This window comes from Lytechinus pictus, chromosome 3 (assembly GCF_037042905.1).
Source record: "Lytechinus pictus isolate F3 Inbred chromosome 3, Lp3.0, whole genome shotgun sequence".
In the NCBI taxonomy this organism is placed as follows: Eukaryota; Metazoa; Echinodermata; class Echinoidea; order Temnopleuroida; family Toxopneustidae; genus Lytechinus; species Lytechinus pictus.
The window spans coordinates 64,412,483-64,430,139 of record NC_087247.1 but is presented as its reverse complement, the minus strand read 5'-3'; the positions used below and the strand labels follow the sequence as shown (position 1 = coordinate 64,430,139).

The 17,657-nt window shown below is 32.8% G+C and overlaps 1 protein-coding gene and 1 long non-coding RNA gene across 2 annotated transcripts in view; one reads left to right on the top strand and one right to left on the bottom strand.

The window, feature by feature from the left end:
- The first annotated feature begins 2,137 nt into the window (after positions 1–2,137).
- LOC129256156 (uncharacterized) lies at positions 2,138–5,868 on the top strand. Its single transcript, XR_010293145.1, has 3 exons — positions 2,138–2,433; positions 4,701–4,823; positions 5,782–5,868. It is a non-coding gene; the product is annotated as an uncharacterized LOC129256156 (long non-coding RNA).
- A 5,359-nt stretch (positions 5,869–11,227) lies between these two features.
- The window catches only part of LOC129256820 (uncharacterized), a 33,637-nt gene continuing 27,207 nt past the window's right edge, over positions 11,228–17,657 (bottom strand). The window contains exons 12-13 of the mRNA XM_054895012.2: positions 16,667–16,768; positions 11,228–15,464 (exon numbers count right to left, since the gene is read on the bottom strand). Of these exons, the coding sequence (XP_054750987.1) occupies positions 15,408–15,464; positions 16,667–16,768 (159 nt within the window). The 3' untranslated portion in view covers positions 11,228–15,407. The remainder of the gene's footprint in view (positions 15,465–16,666; positions 16,769–17,657) is intronic.

The window sequence follows — 17,657 nt, the reverse complement described above, 5'->3', positions numbered from 1 at the left end:
TATTACATAAAATCACATTTTTTCATTATTTCATACTTGTGTGAATAATATGTCTCCTTATAATGAAATAAGTTGCAGCAATAAATGTCTAATGCACTAAATCAGATGTCAATCCAATTTTTCTAGTTCTTGGAGGAAAAAAATTTGAATAAACCCATTTTCATATAATAAAATACAAAAGAACAAGTGGAGATGTGACATCATCAGCCCACCTAATGAATATTCATGACGACTGTTATCACAAAATATTGCTAAACTTTAAAACTCAATAACTTTGTTATTTGTTATCCGATTTTGATGAAATTTTCAACATTTTGCTCAGTTAATTCTACTCTTTTTTTTAACTATAAATACTTTCAGCCCGGACCATCCCTTTAAGAAAGATTAATAATGAGTCCATTTAACGGGTGTATAGAAAAAGGCCCTCATTAGTGGCCGCTTAGAATACATGTATATGTTTTTTATTTAGTTTTTTTTTGCAAATTATATATGTGGTTGTATTATCTCATTTTTAATATTTTTTATCGCTAGCTTGTTAGGAAAATTGTCAAGTGAAACAACGATTAATTCCTCCATGAATTACATGTGGAATTAGCAGTGTTTAATACTATATGGTTCAATCAAGTTCATCCTTATTGTCAAATCTGTGAAAAAATGAAATATTGTATAATTCTAACAATAAAAAACAAATAAACAGTGAGTGAAGGACATCATCAATTTTTTTCATTTGCATGCCACTAAGTTGTGCATATCACTGTTTTGTGAAAAATAAGAGAAACTTTAAAATGCCATAACTTTTTTTTATTTTACCTCCGATTTTGATGAAATGTTCAGGGTTATTTATGCTAGTTTTCTCTCTCTCTCTCTCTCTCTCTCTATTTATTAAAATCGACACTTTTCTGGTGTGGACTTGACCCGGTTGAAGATAAAGAAAGTTATTAGATTTGTTTTAATAAAATGAATCAATTTGATTTCCCGTTTAAATTGTACTTGTTCAGTCTTCAGTTTACATATAAATAACCTGAATTCTACGATGGAACACTCTGAAGCTTGCAGGACTACAAACAGCCATAGAGAATCTCTGTCAAAATCCCTTTTAGAATGAATTAGAAGTAGATTATGACTGTATTAACTGCAGTGCAATCCCGGAGTTCAATGGCCGAAAGTGCTCAAGTATTCAGGGACTCCCATGTGCAGCCAAGTCATTAAACAACTCTTTCCAGCCTATTAAACTTTGCTCTATATGTCGTAAAAGAAATAATGGAGAGAGAGTTGAACCGACAAATTTTTCCCCAGAGCTATCGCCCTTATCGAAAATCTTGGTGAGGCTGAAAAAGAATGTCTCCGCTGCTACCATTGTTCTCTTTCCCCATTTCTTTCACAACATATAAAGAGTTGACACAGCTGTTGTACACGTATCCCTCATACCTATGCATTATGTACCAGATTTTCAATATCAATATAAAGATAACTTTGTGATCGGTTTGTTGTTGCCTCACTCACATAAATTTCATGTAGATACCCCCCTCTCTCTCTCTCTCTCCCTGACGGTACAGCCTTTTTGACTAACCCAAATAAGTACGGAGTACTTGGGCTTTGCTTTGATAACATTTTTATTAGAGTTGTCACCGTAATTAGTTCATCAAGTGATATTTTGACAAAATAAAACGTGGACTATTAGGGTTGAATTCGAACCGATGGAAGTTAATGATACCACGTGGTCTTAAACCAAGCATGTATAACCCACCATTATTATGATGCCAAGGATAATCAGATGAAGTTCCATGGTATTTACTTTTAATATAGGGGTATATAGTGTCATGTGCCCAGTATAGTAGGCCTACATGTTTATCTCAAAATTAACAGTTCCAGGAACGTAGAGCTGACGAGTAAATTATGATTTTGAATTTGAAAAATGATAACCGACTCTTCCATAATGTTTGCTTATTCATTCTGGGTTCATTCTACTTCGTCAGAAAGTACGATATTAAGATTTTATCCAGGTAAACCGGGTAGACAGATCAGCCGGAAATGTTTTTTTGTGAATGAGTAGTCGGTTCTTCATTTGATCATGCTATTAAAAGCTATTAACGGTACCCGCAAATATTAAAGAGTGACTCAGGATAATTATGTCCTTACTGAAATATATTGTACTTTTATAGATAATGTTTAACGTGCAAAAAGTCATCTTATTTCAGGAGTGAACATATAGATTGAATATGGGGTTCCTCTCCCGTGAATGAACGGAGGATTTTACAAAACTACGATATATCATTCGAGGAAAATGTTTTGGCATCCTCCTGTAAGTTAACGAAATTATTTTGATAAATCTGAATGTCCAATGATCGTGAGTACAGTGTGTGAGCAAGTCATCATAAAATAGACCCTGCACTGCTATGTGTCCAATCGAATCATGAAGAAGCAACGAGCATGGTAAGTCATTGTTTGATTTTTTTTTTAATGTTTTAAATAAGAGACATCCAAGGGCAAAGGCATTCGAAACCTTTCAAACAGCCAATATTTGTTTAGTTTATTATTCCTAGGATTTAAAGGGGCTTTTACACATGCACGGCCGAAACAAGTTAAGTTTGGGCCGTTTTGGGGCAAAATCATGAAGGGTGCACATTTTGTTACAGTGTGAGATCCTCGTCGAGGAAGCGAAGTGAGTAAGCGAGGAGATAGTCCGGAAAGGGGTTATACCCCCTAGAACAACAGTATGGACTCTGTAAAATTGATAATGAAAGTCGCGTTTTCTTGGGAATTAAATAAAGTTAAAATTTATCGTGAAATATTTCATGCAATATCCTTTCAGAAACATTGATTCTTACATGATTTATATGCGTGAACCCGGGGCGTGAACGACGCGAGCGAGATCTCAATTATTGTAAATTTTCATTTGCTTTATATGCGCTTGGGAACGAAGTGACCGCGCGCTTAGAATCATCATGTGTTTTCATTTCTAAATACATAGGCCTACAATACGACTATCACTAGTAATATTAAATTAAACTCCAAAATGAACATTAAAGGCGAAGTGATATAGATGTAATCATGTAAGATAATTACTAACTGAACAGTAAAATAGTTCATGTACAATTCTTAATATTATAATCTTAGCTTAGTATCGTCACTTCAGTAACTTTATATTGTATCTAGTAATTTTATATGTACTGTGCGTGTAGCTAAATGAAAATGCGAGGCTACTATGTAGGCCTATACACTACATTAACTTTTTAGTGTAAGTGCCCCGTGAGGGGCGAAACTTGTTTTTAGTTAAGAAACTTACCATTTTTATACAAGAAAATTGCCTTCATTCCTTATTTTTGTCTTTGAATAATATATTTTGCTTTTAGGGGCCACATTGAGACAAAAGCAACCTGATTAAATAAAAAACAAAATGTTAAATCTGTAAACAGCTATTCTCAAGCTTTATTATTAATCGCTCTACGTTGAACATTTGTTGTTTGAATTTCAAAGATATTTGTTTAAACTCTCCATAAATTTTCAAAGAACAACAAATGGTTAATTTATGTAAACCAGATTGTAAATAACGTATTTTTTCACTGTGTACAAGCACAAGTGCAGTTTTCCAGTTTCAAACCAAAATGAGGGAAACAAATTGGAAATACATAATCTCAATTTGGGTTTTTATAGACCAACTTTCATGCTGGATAAAAAAAAATACACGAAAATGAGATTTTGAATGGCCTCATGTGGTCAAGTAAAAACTCGAAACTAGCCTTAAAGGACAAGTCCACCCCAACAAAGAGTTGATTTTAATAAAAAGAGAAAAATCCAACAAGTATAACACTGAAAGTTTAATTTACATCTAATGTAAAATTACAAAGTTATTATTTACATTTCAAAGTTTCGCTTAATTTCACAAAACAGTTATATGCACATCCTCGTCGGTATGCAAATGAGGAGACTGATGACGTCATCCACTCACTATTTGTTTTGTATCTTAATATATGAAATATCAAATATTCTAATTTTCCCCTTATTGTCAAGAAAAACTACGATTAATTCCTCCCTGAACATGTGGAATAAGCATTGTTTAATACTATTATGGTTCAGTCAAGTTGGTCCTTGTCAAATCTGCCAAAAAATGAATTATTGTATAATTCAAACGATTAAAAAAAATTGTGAGTGAGGGACATCATTACCTGTCTCATTTGCATGTCACTGAGTTGTGCACATCACTCTTTTGTGAAAAATAAGTGCAAATATATAAGTCTCTTATTTTACATCCGAATATGATGAAATTTTCAGTGTTATGCTAGTTTGATTTTTCTCTATTTATTCACATCAACATCTATATAGGGATGCATGATTGCCGAGAGCAGAGGTGGACAACATTTTTTTAAGAGGTCAATAAGAAAAAAAATACAAGAAAAAAGTGAGAGTGGGGACAATGCCGCCCCCCCCCCCTCCTCCCAATCCGTCAACGGTAAAGAGAGTATCGGGTTGTATAATGAGGAGAACATAAACTCTTATTTTGTTATTGTGCTGTCTCCTCCTCCTCTTCTTCTTCTTCTCCTTCTCCTTCGTCTTCTCCTTCTTCTTCTTCTTCTTCTTCTTCGTCTTCTCCTTCTTCTTCTTCTTCTTCTTCTTCTTCTCCTTCTTCTTCTCCTTCTTCTTCTTCTTCTCCTTCTTCTTCTTCTTATTATTATTCTTCTTCTCGTTCTTTCTTATTCTAGATTGGAAATAATGAAGGCAATGGTTCTGACGTCGTATCTGGATATCTTCTTGGTTCTTTATCTGGTCCCTATAGGAAGTGCCAGCAGCATTACTTCTCCACAGCAGACTGATATAAAATGCTGGTGGGTAGACATATTGTCGTATTTTCACTTGATATTATTAACCTTAAAGGTCAAGTCCACCTCAGAAAAATTTTGATTTGAATCAATAGAGAAAAATCAGACAAGCATAATGCTGAAAATTTTATTAATTTTAAGAAAGTTATGACATTTGAAAGTTTCGCTTATTTTTCACAAAGTAGTCATATGCACAAGTCACATATGCAAATGAGAGAATCGATGATGTTCCTCACTCACTATTTCTTGTTTTTTATTGTTCGAATTATACATTATTTCAATATTGTAGATTTGACAATAAGGACCAACTTGACTGAACCATAAAATGTTAAACAATTGTAATTCAACATGTTCAGGGAGAAATAAAACTTTGTTTCACAAGACAATGGGGAAAAAATTAGAATATTTCATATAATCAAATACATAAGAAATAGTGAGTGATGATGTCATCACTTCCCTCATTTGGATACCGACCGGGGTGTGCATATCTGTTTTGTGAAATTAAGCGAAACTTTAAAATGTCATAACTTATATCTTATTTTATATCCGATTTTTATGAAATTTTCAGTGTTATGCTTGTTGGACTTTTCTCTTTTTATTCAAATTAACTTTTTGTTGGGGTGGACTTGTCCTTTAAGTACATTTGGGGGGGGGGGTAATTTGGTATACTAGAAAATGGCATTCAAATAATGTAGTATACCCAAATCAATTTATTAAACGTTTATGCTACCGTGATGTTGATTTGATTTTTAAAAACATTTTACCATCAACACCCTTTCAGAAAGAAGTCAAAACACAAACAATAAAAATGAGGGCCTCTGTGTGTTCTCGAATATGAGAAATGTGCTCGAATCAAAACTTCAGCGCATGGGATAAGTTTTCTGTGTAAACAGTGACAGGTATCCAATGATATTTACTTTCACAATATTGACGTAATTTTTCATATTTTTCTTTTTCTACACAGCTCATGGATGATTTACTTATCATTGTTCATATTAAGCTGTGTGATCACGTGGTTCGTCTTAACTTTATTCGTTGTGAGTTTCTACGTCTATAGACGATCTTGTACAAAAACCGACTGCATTCAACGATGTATGATGAATAAGAGACAGAATCATGAGGCTAAGATTGAGATACGCTATCAACGTGCCATCAGATATGACATCGCTACCGTACCATTACTAAGTGATGTCAATGAGTTTGAAAGGAATGGACAGGAAAGATGTTTCGGTGCATCAATGAAAGACTATATCAGCAGTAAACCACCAATGCCTATCTACCCAGACTTTGAAAGAGGTTCATACAAGAGATGGGATCCAGGATTAGATGACAAACATTGTGATAACCAGTCTCAATTGTGGACATATTTTACAGAAAAAGACATCTCCCGCGAGAGGACGGACAATAATTAGACGACATAATGGGATCATTATACAAAGTGATAAAACTGGATTACTTATAGAATGCTTAATAGGGTTTTAATGAGACAATACAAATAACTTATAATTTATAAGGTGATTGGCTTTTCTCCCTGGCGAAGCTAATTTTATGGAAGGCAAAATTGGAATTACAATTACCATTTTCAATTTTGAAAGTTTGTTTTAGATGCTTTTATTTGTGTTTGTGTGTTTCGTATACGATTCCTGAAATTCGTTTGTGTATTACAGAAAATTTGTTAAAAGTCTTTTGTCATCAAAATGTATGAAAGTAAGTCGTATAATTTTTGTCGATTCGCAGTGATGTAGGTTTATGACCTTTCTTTCTCAAACTTGTTAATGCTCCTAATCCATTCCTCCAGGTTAGATATAACCGTAAATAAAGTTCGCCATGATATGCTTTGCGCGCTAAATGAATTTCTCACCTCATCAGATAAAGTTTAAATATGCAGATGGCGACGTTTGTAGTGGTGGGGTGATGGACGACGACAACGACGATGATTAGTGATGATGATGATGATGATAATGATGGCGAGGGTGGGACTACTTTTTACATACAAAATTATACATTATGTCAAAACATAACTTACGGATATATCTCAACGGCTTGATCATAATTATGAGAAGAATTAATTGGACGAACAAGATAAATAAAATGCATCAATGTTTTTCCCATTAAAAAAATCATTAAGAAATATAAACATTTTTTCTATAAGATGGTTTGTTCTGTTTTTGGTTCTATCTGGACCTTGAAACATAAAAAAATCCAATCAATCGTACAAGCAATGATACAGCAAACCAATAGCGCAAATCAATGTCAAATATTGGTTGTATTATTGTACCTGGCACTGCATGGTGTGTTCATTTTCATGCATATATAAAAATTATCAACGAATATACAGTGTATATATATTTCCATACTTTGCCACTCTCGACCCAGGTGCTAAATGGGTACCCGGTAGGATGTGAAAGTCATTGTAGCTTGTCCAGTACTGTGCGCGCCTCACCGGCGACTGACTGGAATACTCCCCAGGGAGTGGAGGATGTGCACACATTGTGTGCGGGAATGACTGATTGAATCCGATGACCGGGGTAATGATATATCTGTAAAGCGCTTAGACACGTCGTTCCGATTTATTAAGCGCTATATAAAAAACGGATTATTATTATTATTATTATTAAAAATCAAAGAAAAATCGGACAAATAATGTGAAACTTATGAGCATTTGAATATAGCGATCACTAATGCTAGATAGATCCTCACATTGGCAATGCGACAAAGATGTGTGATGTCACTTGTGAACAACTTTCTCCATTACTTTAGTATATATTTCACTGAAACTGCCTCTTTTATCACATCTATCAGTAGATAATGTGTTCTTTCTATACTAGGGCATGTAATACAGAATTTTAAAAAATACATCATGGATAAAGAGTTTGTATCACCATAAGAAAAAGCAAAAAGAGACATTTTGAGGGTATTTTATAGTCCATCAAAGGCAGGGGCGGAAATCTCTCCCAAAAGGTAGGGGGGACACAGGGGCGGATCCAGCCTTAGCCAATAGGGGGGGGGGGGAAATTTGTTTCAGCCATATTTTCCCCGATCGGCAGCTCGAAGATGATTTTGTTTGTATTTTGAAGGGGTAGTCCTCATTAGTCACTTCTTAGCTTTATTCTAATAAATTAATATATAATATCATAATCCTTATTCATATGATGCGAGCGCGGAGCGCGAGCAAATTTTCTTGGAAATTTTATGTACTTTTCATAAAATTTGAACTGATTCTGGGCAATGTTTGTTATCCTGAAAAAGATGTGTATGCAACCTAATAATTACTACGACGGCAAAGCGCGAGCAGAAATGAACTGATGGAAAATATACATGTTAAAGTAGCATTTAACAATCAAATAATGCGAGCGCAAAGCGCGAGCTGATTTCTTTTTGACATTTTCACTTAAAGAATGGAAATTCTAAGCACTTTTTGTAACTCAAGCAGAATAGGTATATAAGTAACAATTAATGCAAGCGCGAAGCGCGAGCGGAAAATTTCGAGGTTTAGTCCTATAATATACTGAACGAGACACTATTCATGTTTTGTAAATCCTGAAAAGGATGAGTATTAATAATGCGAGCGCAAAGCGCGAGCAGAAATTTTTTATATACGTTTTGAACTGGTACCTGTTGAAAAGGTACACCTGTTAAGAGCTGCTTGCACTTAGCCATGAAGGCGTTACATATTTCAACAATCAAAAAATGCGAGCGCGAAGCGCGAGCTGAAAATTTTGAACTTTCTAAAGAAAGAATGGAAAATTTTAATCAGTTTTTGTAATCGTGAACAGGATAGCTATATTATTTAACGATTGATGCGAGTGCGAAGCGCGAGCAGAAAACAAATTCGAGATTTAGACCTAAAAATGGGCCACTCTGTTCATTTCTTGTAAATCATCAAAAGGATGAGTAATATGGGGTCTTCCTACATTAATAATGCGAGCAAAAAGCGCGAGCAGAAAAATGTTGATATTGTGATCTGAAACTGGATAATGATTTAAATTAGAGAACAAGTTGAGTATCTAAATAAACATGCGCGAGCGTGTTTCATATTTAGACCTAGAATCTAGGCATTCTAAATACAACTTTAATCATGAAAATCATGAAACTTTGATATTCCGATCTGAAAAAAGAGTCAATTTCAGCTTTATATTTTAAGCACTTTGTAGAAAAATTGTACGGTGGATATGGATCACACTTAAAAAAGAGCTGATATTATTATTACTTTGAGTTTTGACATAGGACCGGGACATCCTTACGACATGTCATCATATGAAAATGATGACTATCTCTCTATTCCTCTTGCTAAGCGCGAGATGAAACAAAAGGGACAATTTAATTATTAAATTAATATAATATTTATTAACGCCTAATGAGGGCGCGAAATCTGATGATATCATGGCATAAAAACTGGACATTTCACTTTTGTGATTATGAATAGGATGCATCAGTTAATATATTTTTAATGATTAATGCAAGCGCAAATCGCGAGCTAAAATTTTTGATAAACTGTCATGAAGAGGGGATTTTAAATTTACTTTGTTGTATAATCAATATTGAAACATTTATATAACTCGCCAATCAAAATGCGAGCGTGCAGCGCGCTGACTGATACGTCTTGACAATCGGACCTGAAAAGGGATATTTTGAAAACTTTATGGAATACACGAAAATAATAGGTACCTGATAAATCAAAATTTGCGAGCGCGCAGCGCAAGCAGCAAATGTTAACATTCAGACCATAAAACTGACATTTTTACAAGGCACTTTTAAAAACCAATTTGTAAATTACAGAAATTATTGAAAGTTCGATTTCCAAGGTGAAATATGTTATGTATATTGACTTCCAAACTTGATTTTCGAACTCCATATTGAATAACATATGTCAATCACCTAACAGGCAATGCGAGCGCGAAGCGCGAGCAAAAATTTTATACAGTGGCACGAATTTTTTTTTTTCCAAGTCTTCCCCTCATCTTATTTTATGCACTCGTTGTCCTTCTCTTCTTTTTCTCCTCTCTATTCCCTCCCTTTTTCCTTCTTTCTTTCCCTTTTTTCTCTTGTTTGCTCCGGGCGGGCCCCTCGGATCTGCCTATGGGGACAAGGGGCGGGGAAATTTGATAAGCAAATAAAAAGGTTATCATCGCCAAAGTAAGGTCATCTCGTCCCAAAATACATGTTTTATTTCGATGTAGAATGATGTATTTTTTACCATCATAAAAGACCAAAAATAGTAGGGGGGACATTTGATATTGTGTCCCCCCTACTATTTTGAGTAGGGGGGACACGTCCCCCCTGGGATTTCCGCCCATGATCAAAGGGAAAGTTGTTCACATGTGACATCACACATCCTTGTCGCATTGCCAATGGAAGGATCTCCAAAGCATTAGTGATTGCAATATTCAAATGCTCATAATTTTCTCATTATTTGTCCGATTTTTCTCAAACTTTCTTTGTTCTTATTCTTTGATTTTTCTGTTTCGACACAAGCCTCCTTGTTCCAAAAGTTTCATTCCCCTTTTATCATAGAGACATCTCTATGGTCTTAATTCACTTTAGGTTTTTCCCAGACGTAAATAATCATATCTGATTGATACATGTCTGGCAAAATCATTAAATAAAAATACACACACTTCATCGCAGTTTTGTTTTGTGTGTTTTCTTTGAATATTTAGGAGAAAAAAAATCGACATTAAAAAAATAAATTATTTCTAACTCTATTTCACATTGGCTTTAATTTGATCATTATTGATCAGTTTTCTTCTTTACGAAGCTTTTTTTTAAAACTGTTTCTTAGTCCACCTCTTTTTTTATATGTTATTCCAGGTATTTTGATACATCAGATGAAATAATGGCTGGCACAATAAACGTTTATGTTTATTTATTTATTGAAAAAATGAAATAATTCGGTTGAATAATAATCAACTATTGAAATGTTAGAACACCGAAGCAGAAGAAGAATTTTGTTAGAAATCATTAAAAATATCAATTGAAGAAAAGAAAAAAAATGTTATTTTTTATGCTTTCTAAATCCTTCACTACTGCCTCTGCTACCATTAAAGTAATTTGATATTTCATAATCATCACCTGGTATATCTTCTTTTGATATGAAAATTGACCAAAAATACCATGTAATATTTTTTCATACCGTCAATCCTTTGAACTCGGAAGAGGAATCAATGTATTCTTTTAAAAAATTTGGCTATGAAACTTGCGCCAAATATACAGATCAGTGAAAAAAAAAGATTGAAATATATCTCACTATAGTATCATGTAAGGATATTCATCTCATTTTCTCTTTCTCCCTCTCTCTCTTTCTATCTATCATTCAATCTTCTCATCCTCCACAAACCAGCCCTCAACTTTAAACCTCTCATAAATGATTCCCCAAAAATTTAATTTAAAAAAAAAATCTAAAGCTTCAATCAGGTCCAATAATTATTTTCAATTTCTTACATCAATAATGACCATTAATTATGATTGATAATACCATCAATTTAAAAGTGCCTTCCTTTCCATCTTAATTATTATGCTACAAAAAACAGCAACTACAAGGACATCTTATAGATTTGGTCACAGTCTGTTTATTTAACTGAGATGACAGTGAAATTACAACATTCTACACATAGCTTTCTTCCATAAAATTATAAAATGCTAGTAAAATCACTGCCTTTGCTAAATTCATATAACACAATAAAACCTTACAATAGACCGCAGAATAGCAGAGTATAGCAAATATGATCAGTCCAAATACAACAGTATATTAAACAGAAACTCCAAATTATTGCTAAAAAACCCCAACCACTTAAAAAAAACCTCATCTTCATCAAAAATTTACATGACATGATTACAAATATTAGTCCCCGTAATGCCCCTTAGCCACATGCATAAAGCTGACTTACTTGGCTAAATTATGAAAATGTGTATTGTATTGTTATACAGTATACATTGTTATAAACATCACACAATTCCTTCAGTCATGTGCTTAGTTGGTAATTGCACATCACATACATTTTTCTTATAGCTTGCCTTTAAAAAAGTTGATAATGACCCAAAACAGCACATCAAGATTAGCTTATCATAATACATGTAAATAAGATTCTTACAAACATTCAGTGATTGACTGACTCTCCAAATATTTAAAATATCATTTTAAAAGGCAGATATCAAGTTACATAAAACTGCATATAAATCATCACTTTTTTTTAATAAAACACATTTTAAATCTGTTATTGCATAAATGTGCAACTTCAAAATAAAAGAGAGAAAACCCTTAAGTTAAGATGAAAAATATTTGATCATTGCCTTACCACATGGTGTGATCAGATCAAATAAAAATATATATATTATTGCAATATATTTGTTTGGCTAACATCAGTAGGCCTATATATTTTAGACCAGAAATGGTTTTCTCAAAATACATAACAAAATGCAATATGCAGTTCAATAAATCTTTAAAGATCAAAAGTATATCTTAAATTTCAAATTAATTTGAAAGCAAGCAACATTTTGCTTGGTTTATGTAAAAATAAATAACAGGGGAAATATAATGCAGCAGTGAAATGAAAAAAAAAGATTTCAGACAAAACAAGAACCATATTGGGTTAAAAGGGTAAAAACGTCCTTGAAGATGAAAACAGCAATTCAAATCATTTACTCTTTTCAGTTCAATTTATGAAAAAAATATAATTCATACACATTTTTTTATTAGCAACTATTAAAGAGAATGTACTCAACATTCAATATACTTTGCACAGGAATGTATATAATTTTTCTCGAATATAATGATTTCATCTTGCAACATGACATGATCATTTAGCTTTGAAGCATGTATTATCAGCTTCATATTATAAACATGATTCCTAAATAACTTCAATCTTAATGTAAGACAAACAAATATATGGTAAATTATATTGCTAACAGAAAGGCTACTTTGAAGAAAAAAAAAAAGATATCCTGATTACAATGAAAAAAAACCCAATACAAATCCATTAATAGCTCTGCAATGAACAATGCAAACAGGGGCTACTCCTAAATCTGTCATATCTTATCAAACCTATAAACTCTGTACCAATAACCCAAATTCATGCATGGCAATGTATACTGAATGCATACCACAAAACATGTCACATTTACTCATTCATTTCAGCACCAATTTGATTATATATAAACAAAATGAAAGAAACTATGAACTCATTTTTTGATAATGCATTAAGGAGATTTAGCTGTAATATTTATTGCTTACTGTATTAAGTGTTTTGCACCTGAAAATAAAACTATATAAACCTTTCAAAATATTGTCAACATTTGTCAAAGCTGGATATACTACTAACATTTTCTCTCTTTCTTTTATTTTGTTCGGGAGATATGTGTTATTTTCAATTTAATCAAGGGAGATAAGAAAGTGTTTATGAGAATCATATCAAGAAATATACACATCAACATGCACATGCTCCAATTCTAACAAACATCTTCAACTGAATGTATAATGCATGACTTCACAGGAATATTAGTATCTATTAATATGTAATGTTTCCGGTATGAGATTTTGGTAATTTGAAAAATTCTCTGCCATGAAAATCAGTTTTTTAATCTTTTGGACTAGAGTAAATCATTCTTATGATAATTCAAAATGACAATTATTTGACGAATTGGAATTCACATATCATTTCCACAACATGACTGACCAGGCATACACAATCAAAGTAATCTATTTTCATACTACATATTTTGGGGGATGAAAAGTAAATCTGATTTGCTATGCACATACACTATCGTATAAGCGTATGGAGAAATTATGATGTTCTAAAGACCAATTTTTTTTCATTACAGGAATGTATTGTTCATGGAAGAATACACAAGATATATATTTCAAGACATTTCTTTTTGGCAAAATATTGCACAGAGTAAAAGGAAAGAAAGGCACTCAAAAATGGAATACTAAAAACTAAATAACATCAAGACTACCATGCATTACTGTTCCTTTAAGTATTGCATTCCTATAAAACATTTCATCATAAGCAAGATAATGTAAAACTATCAATGAAAGTAACCAAACATTAACTCTAATTAGCACTGTACTCTTTTCAGTTCAAAATAAATCTGATATCTTAGGAATGATGTGATAGGTTTACACATAAATCAATATTACTGTATTACAAGCATATTCTACACAGGTGCTAACCAACTACAATACATTATGAGAGACAGGAATTTAATTAAACAGAATATAAAAAAAGAATGAATATATAGCTCCCAAGAACTAAAACCACAATTTTATAAAACCACAGTTGAACCCATGAAATACATACTTGTCTACTGCTTTACAAATCAAAATATGTTTCTATAATCAAAGAGCTAGCAGGAAATTCAATACATTATGATTAATCATTTCAACATTTGACCTAAACTAAAATAGTATGAAGCATACATGATCCATTAGTGAATTAATAATAATGTGATTAATATTACACTTCCAGGTAAAATTCATAACACACCACAATCTGTATGTCATATCTATAGCCCATGAACTAGAAGTAGTAACATTAGCCTTGACTTCAACACCAAACTCTATGTACATTAGCTGATGAATTATATATGATAATAATGATAAGAGACATAGCCTAACATACGTGTACTATGTTGGGATGCACTCCCATTATAGATACATGATAAAAATATCCAATCAGCCTCCAATTAAAAGAATACATTGACTTTGATTTATATGAACCTGGCAATATACTGAATAACACATAATACAGAGTCAGTGATGTATCAAATATGTGGTATGTATCTAATTCCACATGAATAAACTACAATGAATGTGTTTTGTGATTCATTTACATAAAAAATCTTTTATGATATTGAAATGGCAATCTTCTCCTACTTAAATTTTAGGAAAAATTATCAATAAATAATCAGTGTACCAATCTAGGGGCCATCTTGTATGGGTGTGCTATTTGAGAATGGAGTTAATCTATCAAACAAATTTATTTCCTGTAGCAGGTATAGATTGTCAAACGGACAGCCTAATATATCAAACCCTAAACTAACTATTCACAATATAATAATATACTATGAAAATTACACCAGTTTGTTCATTAAAATGTGTACACTTCTTTAAATACTAAATATGAACGAAATGTGGAAAGCCCCCAGTACAACAGATATCAAAGAATAAACTCTATCATAGGCATGTATCTGCATATGATAAGACGACAATGGCTGTAAAATCTTAAAATATGATCTCCTTTGCATGGATAAAAGTGATAGTGATAAATCACAATCCCAACTATAACTACATAGCTTTTCTCTATCATGGCTTATAAGCATAAGACATATACAGCATAACATGTTTCAAAATATAACCTAATATCACACTAAAAGTACTGAACCTTACTTCCATTCCTTGATAAAGAAGCTGCTAATATGGAAGACATAAATCAATAAAAGGAACATTTACAATGCACTGGTAATCCACATAACATAGGCCACAGAATAGATGCAGTCCTTTCAGAGCTGTTTCCTTGAGTATTTGCCAGCAAAATCACCAATTACCAATAAAGCCCTCAAAGAAAACAATTTTTAGAGTGTACTGGATTGGAATCAGCTCGGCACCAAAGACTTGGGAAATACGCCAATCTTGACAAAGTCATCCACCATCTGAGTGAGAATAATAATTAAAAAAAAAACATCAAAGAACATGTTTACATGCATTGGTCACAAAGTCACTGCATTCTTAGTTTCCTGTATCAATAAAAAAAATACAACAAATATATGATTTAAATTAAGAGGTAAATGTTAAAGGAAAAGTCCACCCCAACAAAAAGTTGATTTTAATAAAAAGAGAAAAAAATCCAACAAGCACAACATTGAAAATTTCATCAAAATCGGATGTAAAATGAGAAAGTTATGACATTTTCAAATTTCCCCTAATTTCACAAGACAGTTATATGCACATCCTTGTCGGTATGCAAATCAGGAGACTGATGACATCACCCACTCACTATTCCTTTTGTATTTTATTATATAAAATAGAAAATATTATAATTTTCTCCTCATTGTCATGTGAAGAAATTTTATTCCTTGCTGAATATTTCAAACTACCATTGTTTTAACATTTAATGATTCAGTTAAGTTGGTCCTTATTGTCAAATTTGTAAAAATTGAATTATTGTATTATTTAAAAAAAAAAAGAAACGGTGAGGGTCATCATCGACTCTCTCATTTGCATGTCACTGAGTTGTGCATATAACTCTTTTGTGACAAATTTTATATCCGATGATGAAATTTTCAGCATTATGCTTGTTGGAATTTCTCTATTGATTCAATTCAACATTTTTCTGGGGTGAACTTGACCTTTAACTATCTAAACAAGCAAAAAATAATCAAGATGTGTTGTTCACCATGCCTTAATGTTATGGTAGCATGCTATTATTAATTTTCAATCATAAATATATATGACTGACTACTTATACCTTGGTCACATTTGCTCTACGGCAGCCGTACGGCGAGTCGAAAACAGCCGTTTTAACATTTTTTTGTCCAACTTCATACAGGTGGTTTGAATTAAAATTAATAAAATGGCTGTTTTCGACTCGCCGTACGGCCGCCGTAGAACAAATGTGACCAAGGTATTAGTCCATGAAACACAGGCAATTTCTCTCTGACCTAAAGATTTGCAAACACGATTACAACATTAGCTGGAGAGATAATAAATATTGATTATCAAATAATTTGAACTGATCAATGTAAAATGTTTGTATATATATATGTGAATTATGGAAATAAACTGAAACTGAAAGTGTAAGGTCAGTCAAGCATTCCCTGTTCACAGAGATGAAATGATTAACTACAACTCTTACCTCTTGTAAAGCTTGCTTGGTTATTTTTGGTCTGTGGTGAGTAAAGCCCGTTGCCTCTAACTTACTACCATCCAGCAACATATGTTTGTGATAAAGAAGTTCCTGAGGTACAAACAAATCAAAGAGATGCAAAATATAGTCCAGTGTGTACTCTATGAATGGTATGGTATGTTAAACTAGTGGGAAACACTGAACCAAAATCAGAAATTGAAGCCTATTTAACTTATCTTTAAAAAGACTCATAAAAGGCGCATCTTTGCATTTGTGTTCAACCATATACTTTGAGAGATGAATTAAGGTTAATCAAAAAAGTTGAAGTGAGATTTTTAAAATATATGTCCACAAAATAGAAAATGTTGGCATGTTTCAGTATCAGTATTTTCTAGACCACCTATACCAAGCCAGGGGTTCACAATTAATTTTTTTGAAGTGACAATTAAGAAATCTGTATTGTGCCACTGTCCATTAGACATAGGAAGCAAAGCAACAAAAAACAAGTGGAGCGAAAGCAGCAGTGCTGATTTTGAAAACTACTATAAAATAATTATTTACAAAAAACGCCATTCATATAATGATACAATGCTACGTTCATTGACCCTAAATGATATTTGACCTTGTTCATATGACCTTAGACTTGTCAGTGATACCCCTATGTCCACATTTCATAATTATCTCCAACATGGCCAAAGTTGATTGACCTTAAATGACCTTTGACTTTGGTCATGTGACCTGAAACTCGAACGAGACGTTCAGTGATACTTGATTACTCTTATGTCCAAGTTTTATTAACTAGATCCATACACAGTCAGTCGGCAAGCCCTGAAAAAGTAGCTTCTTTTATCCAAGTGATATTCATGACTAGAGGGTTTTTGCATTGTTAATGAGCTTGGTGCGGACCAAAACACCTCTTTTTGTTCGGCCATTGCTGCTCTAAATATTGACCAAATTTCATGTTTTTGGTATCTTTGTAAAGAAGAAGAATCATTCTTTC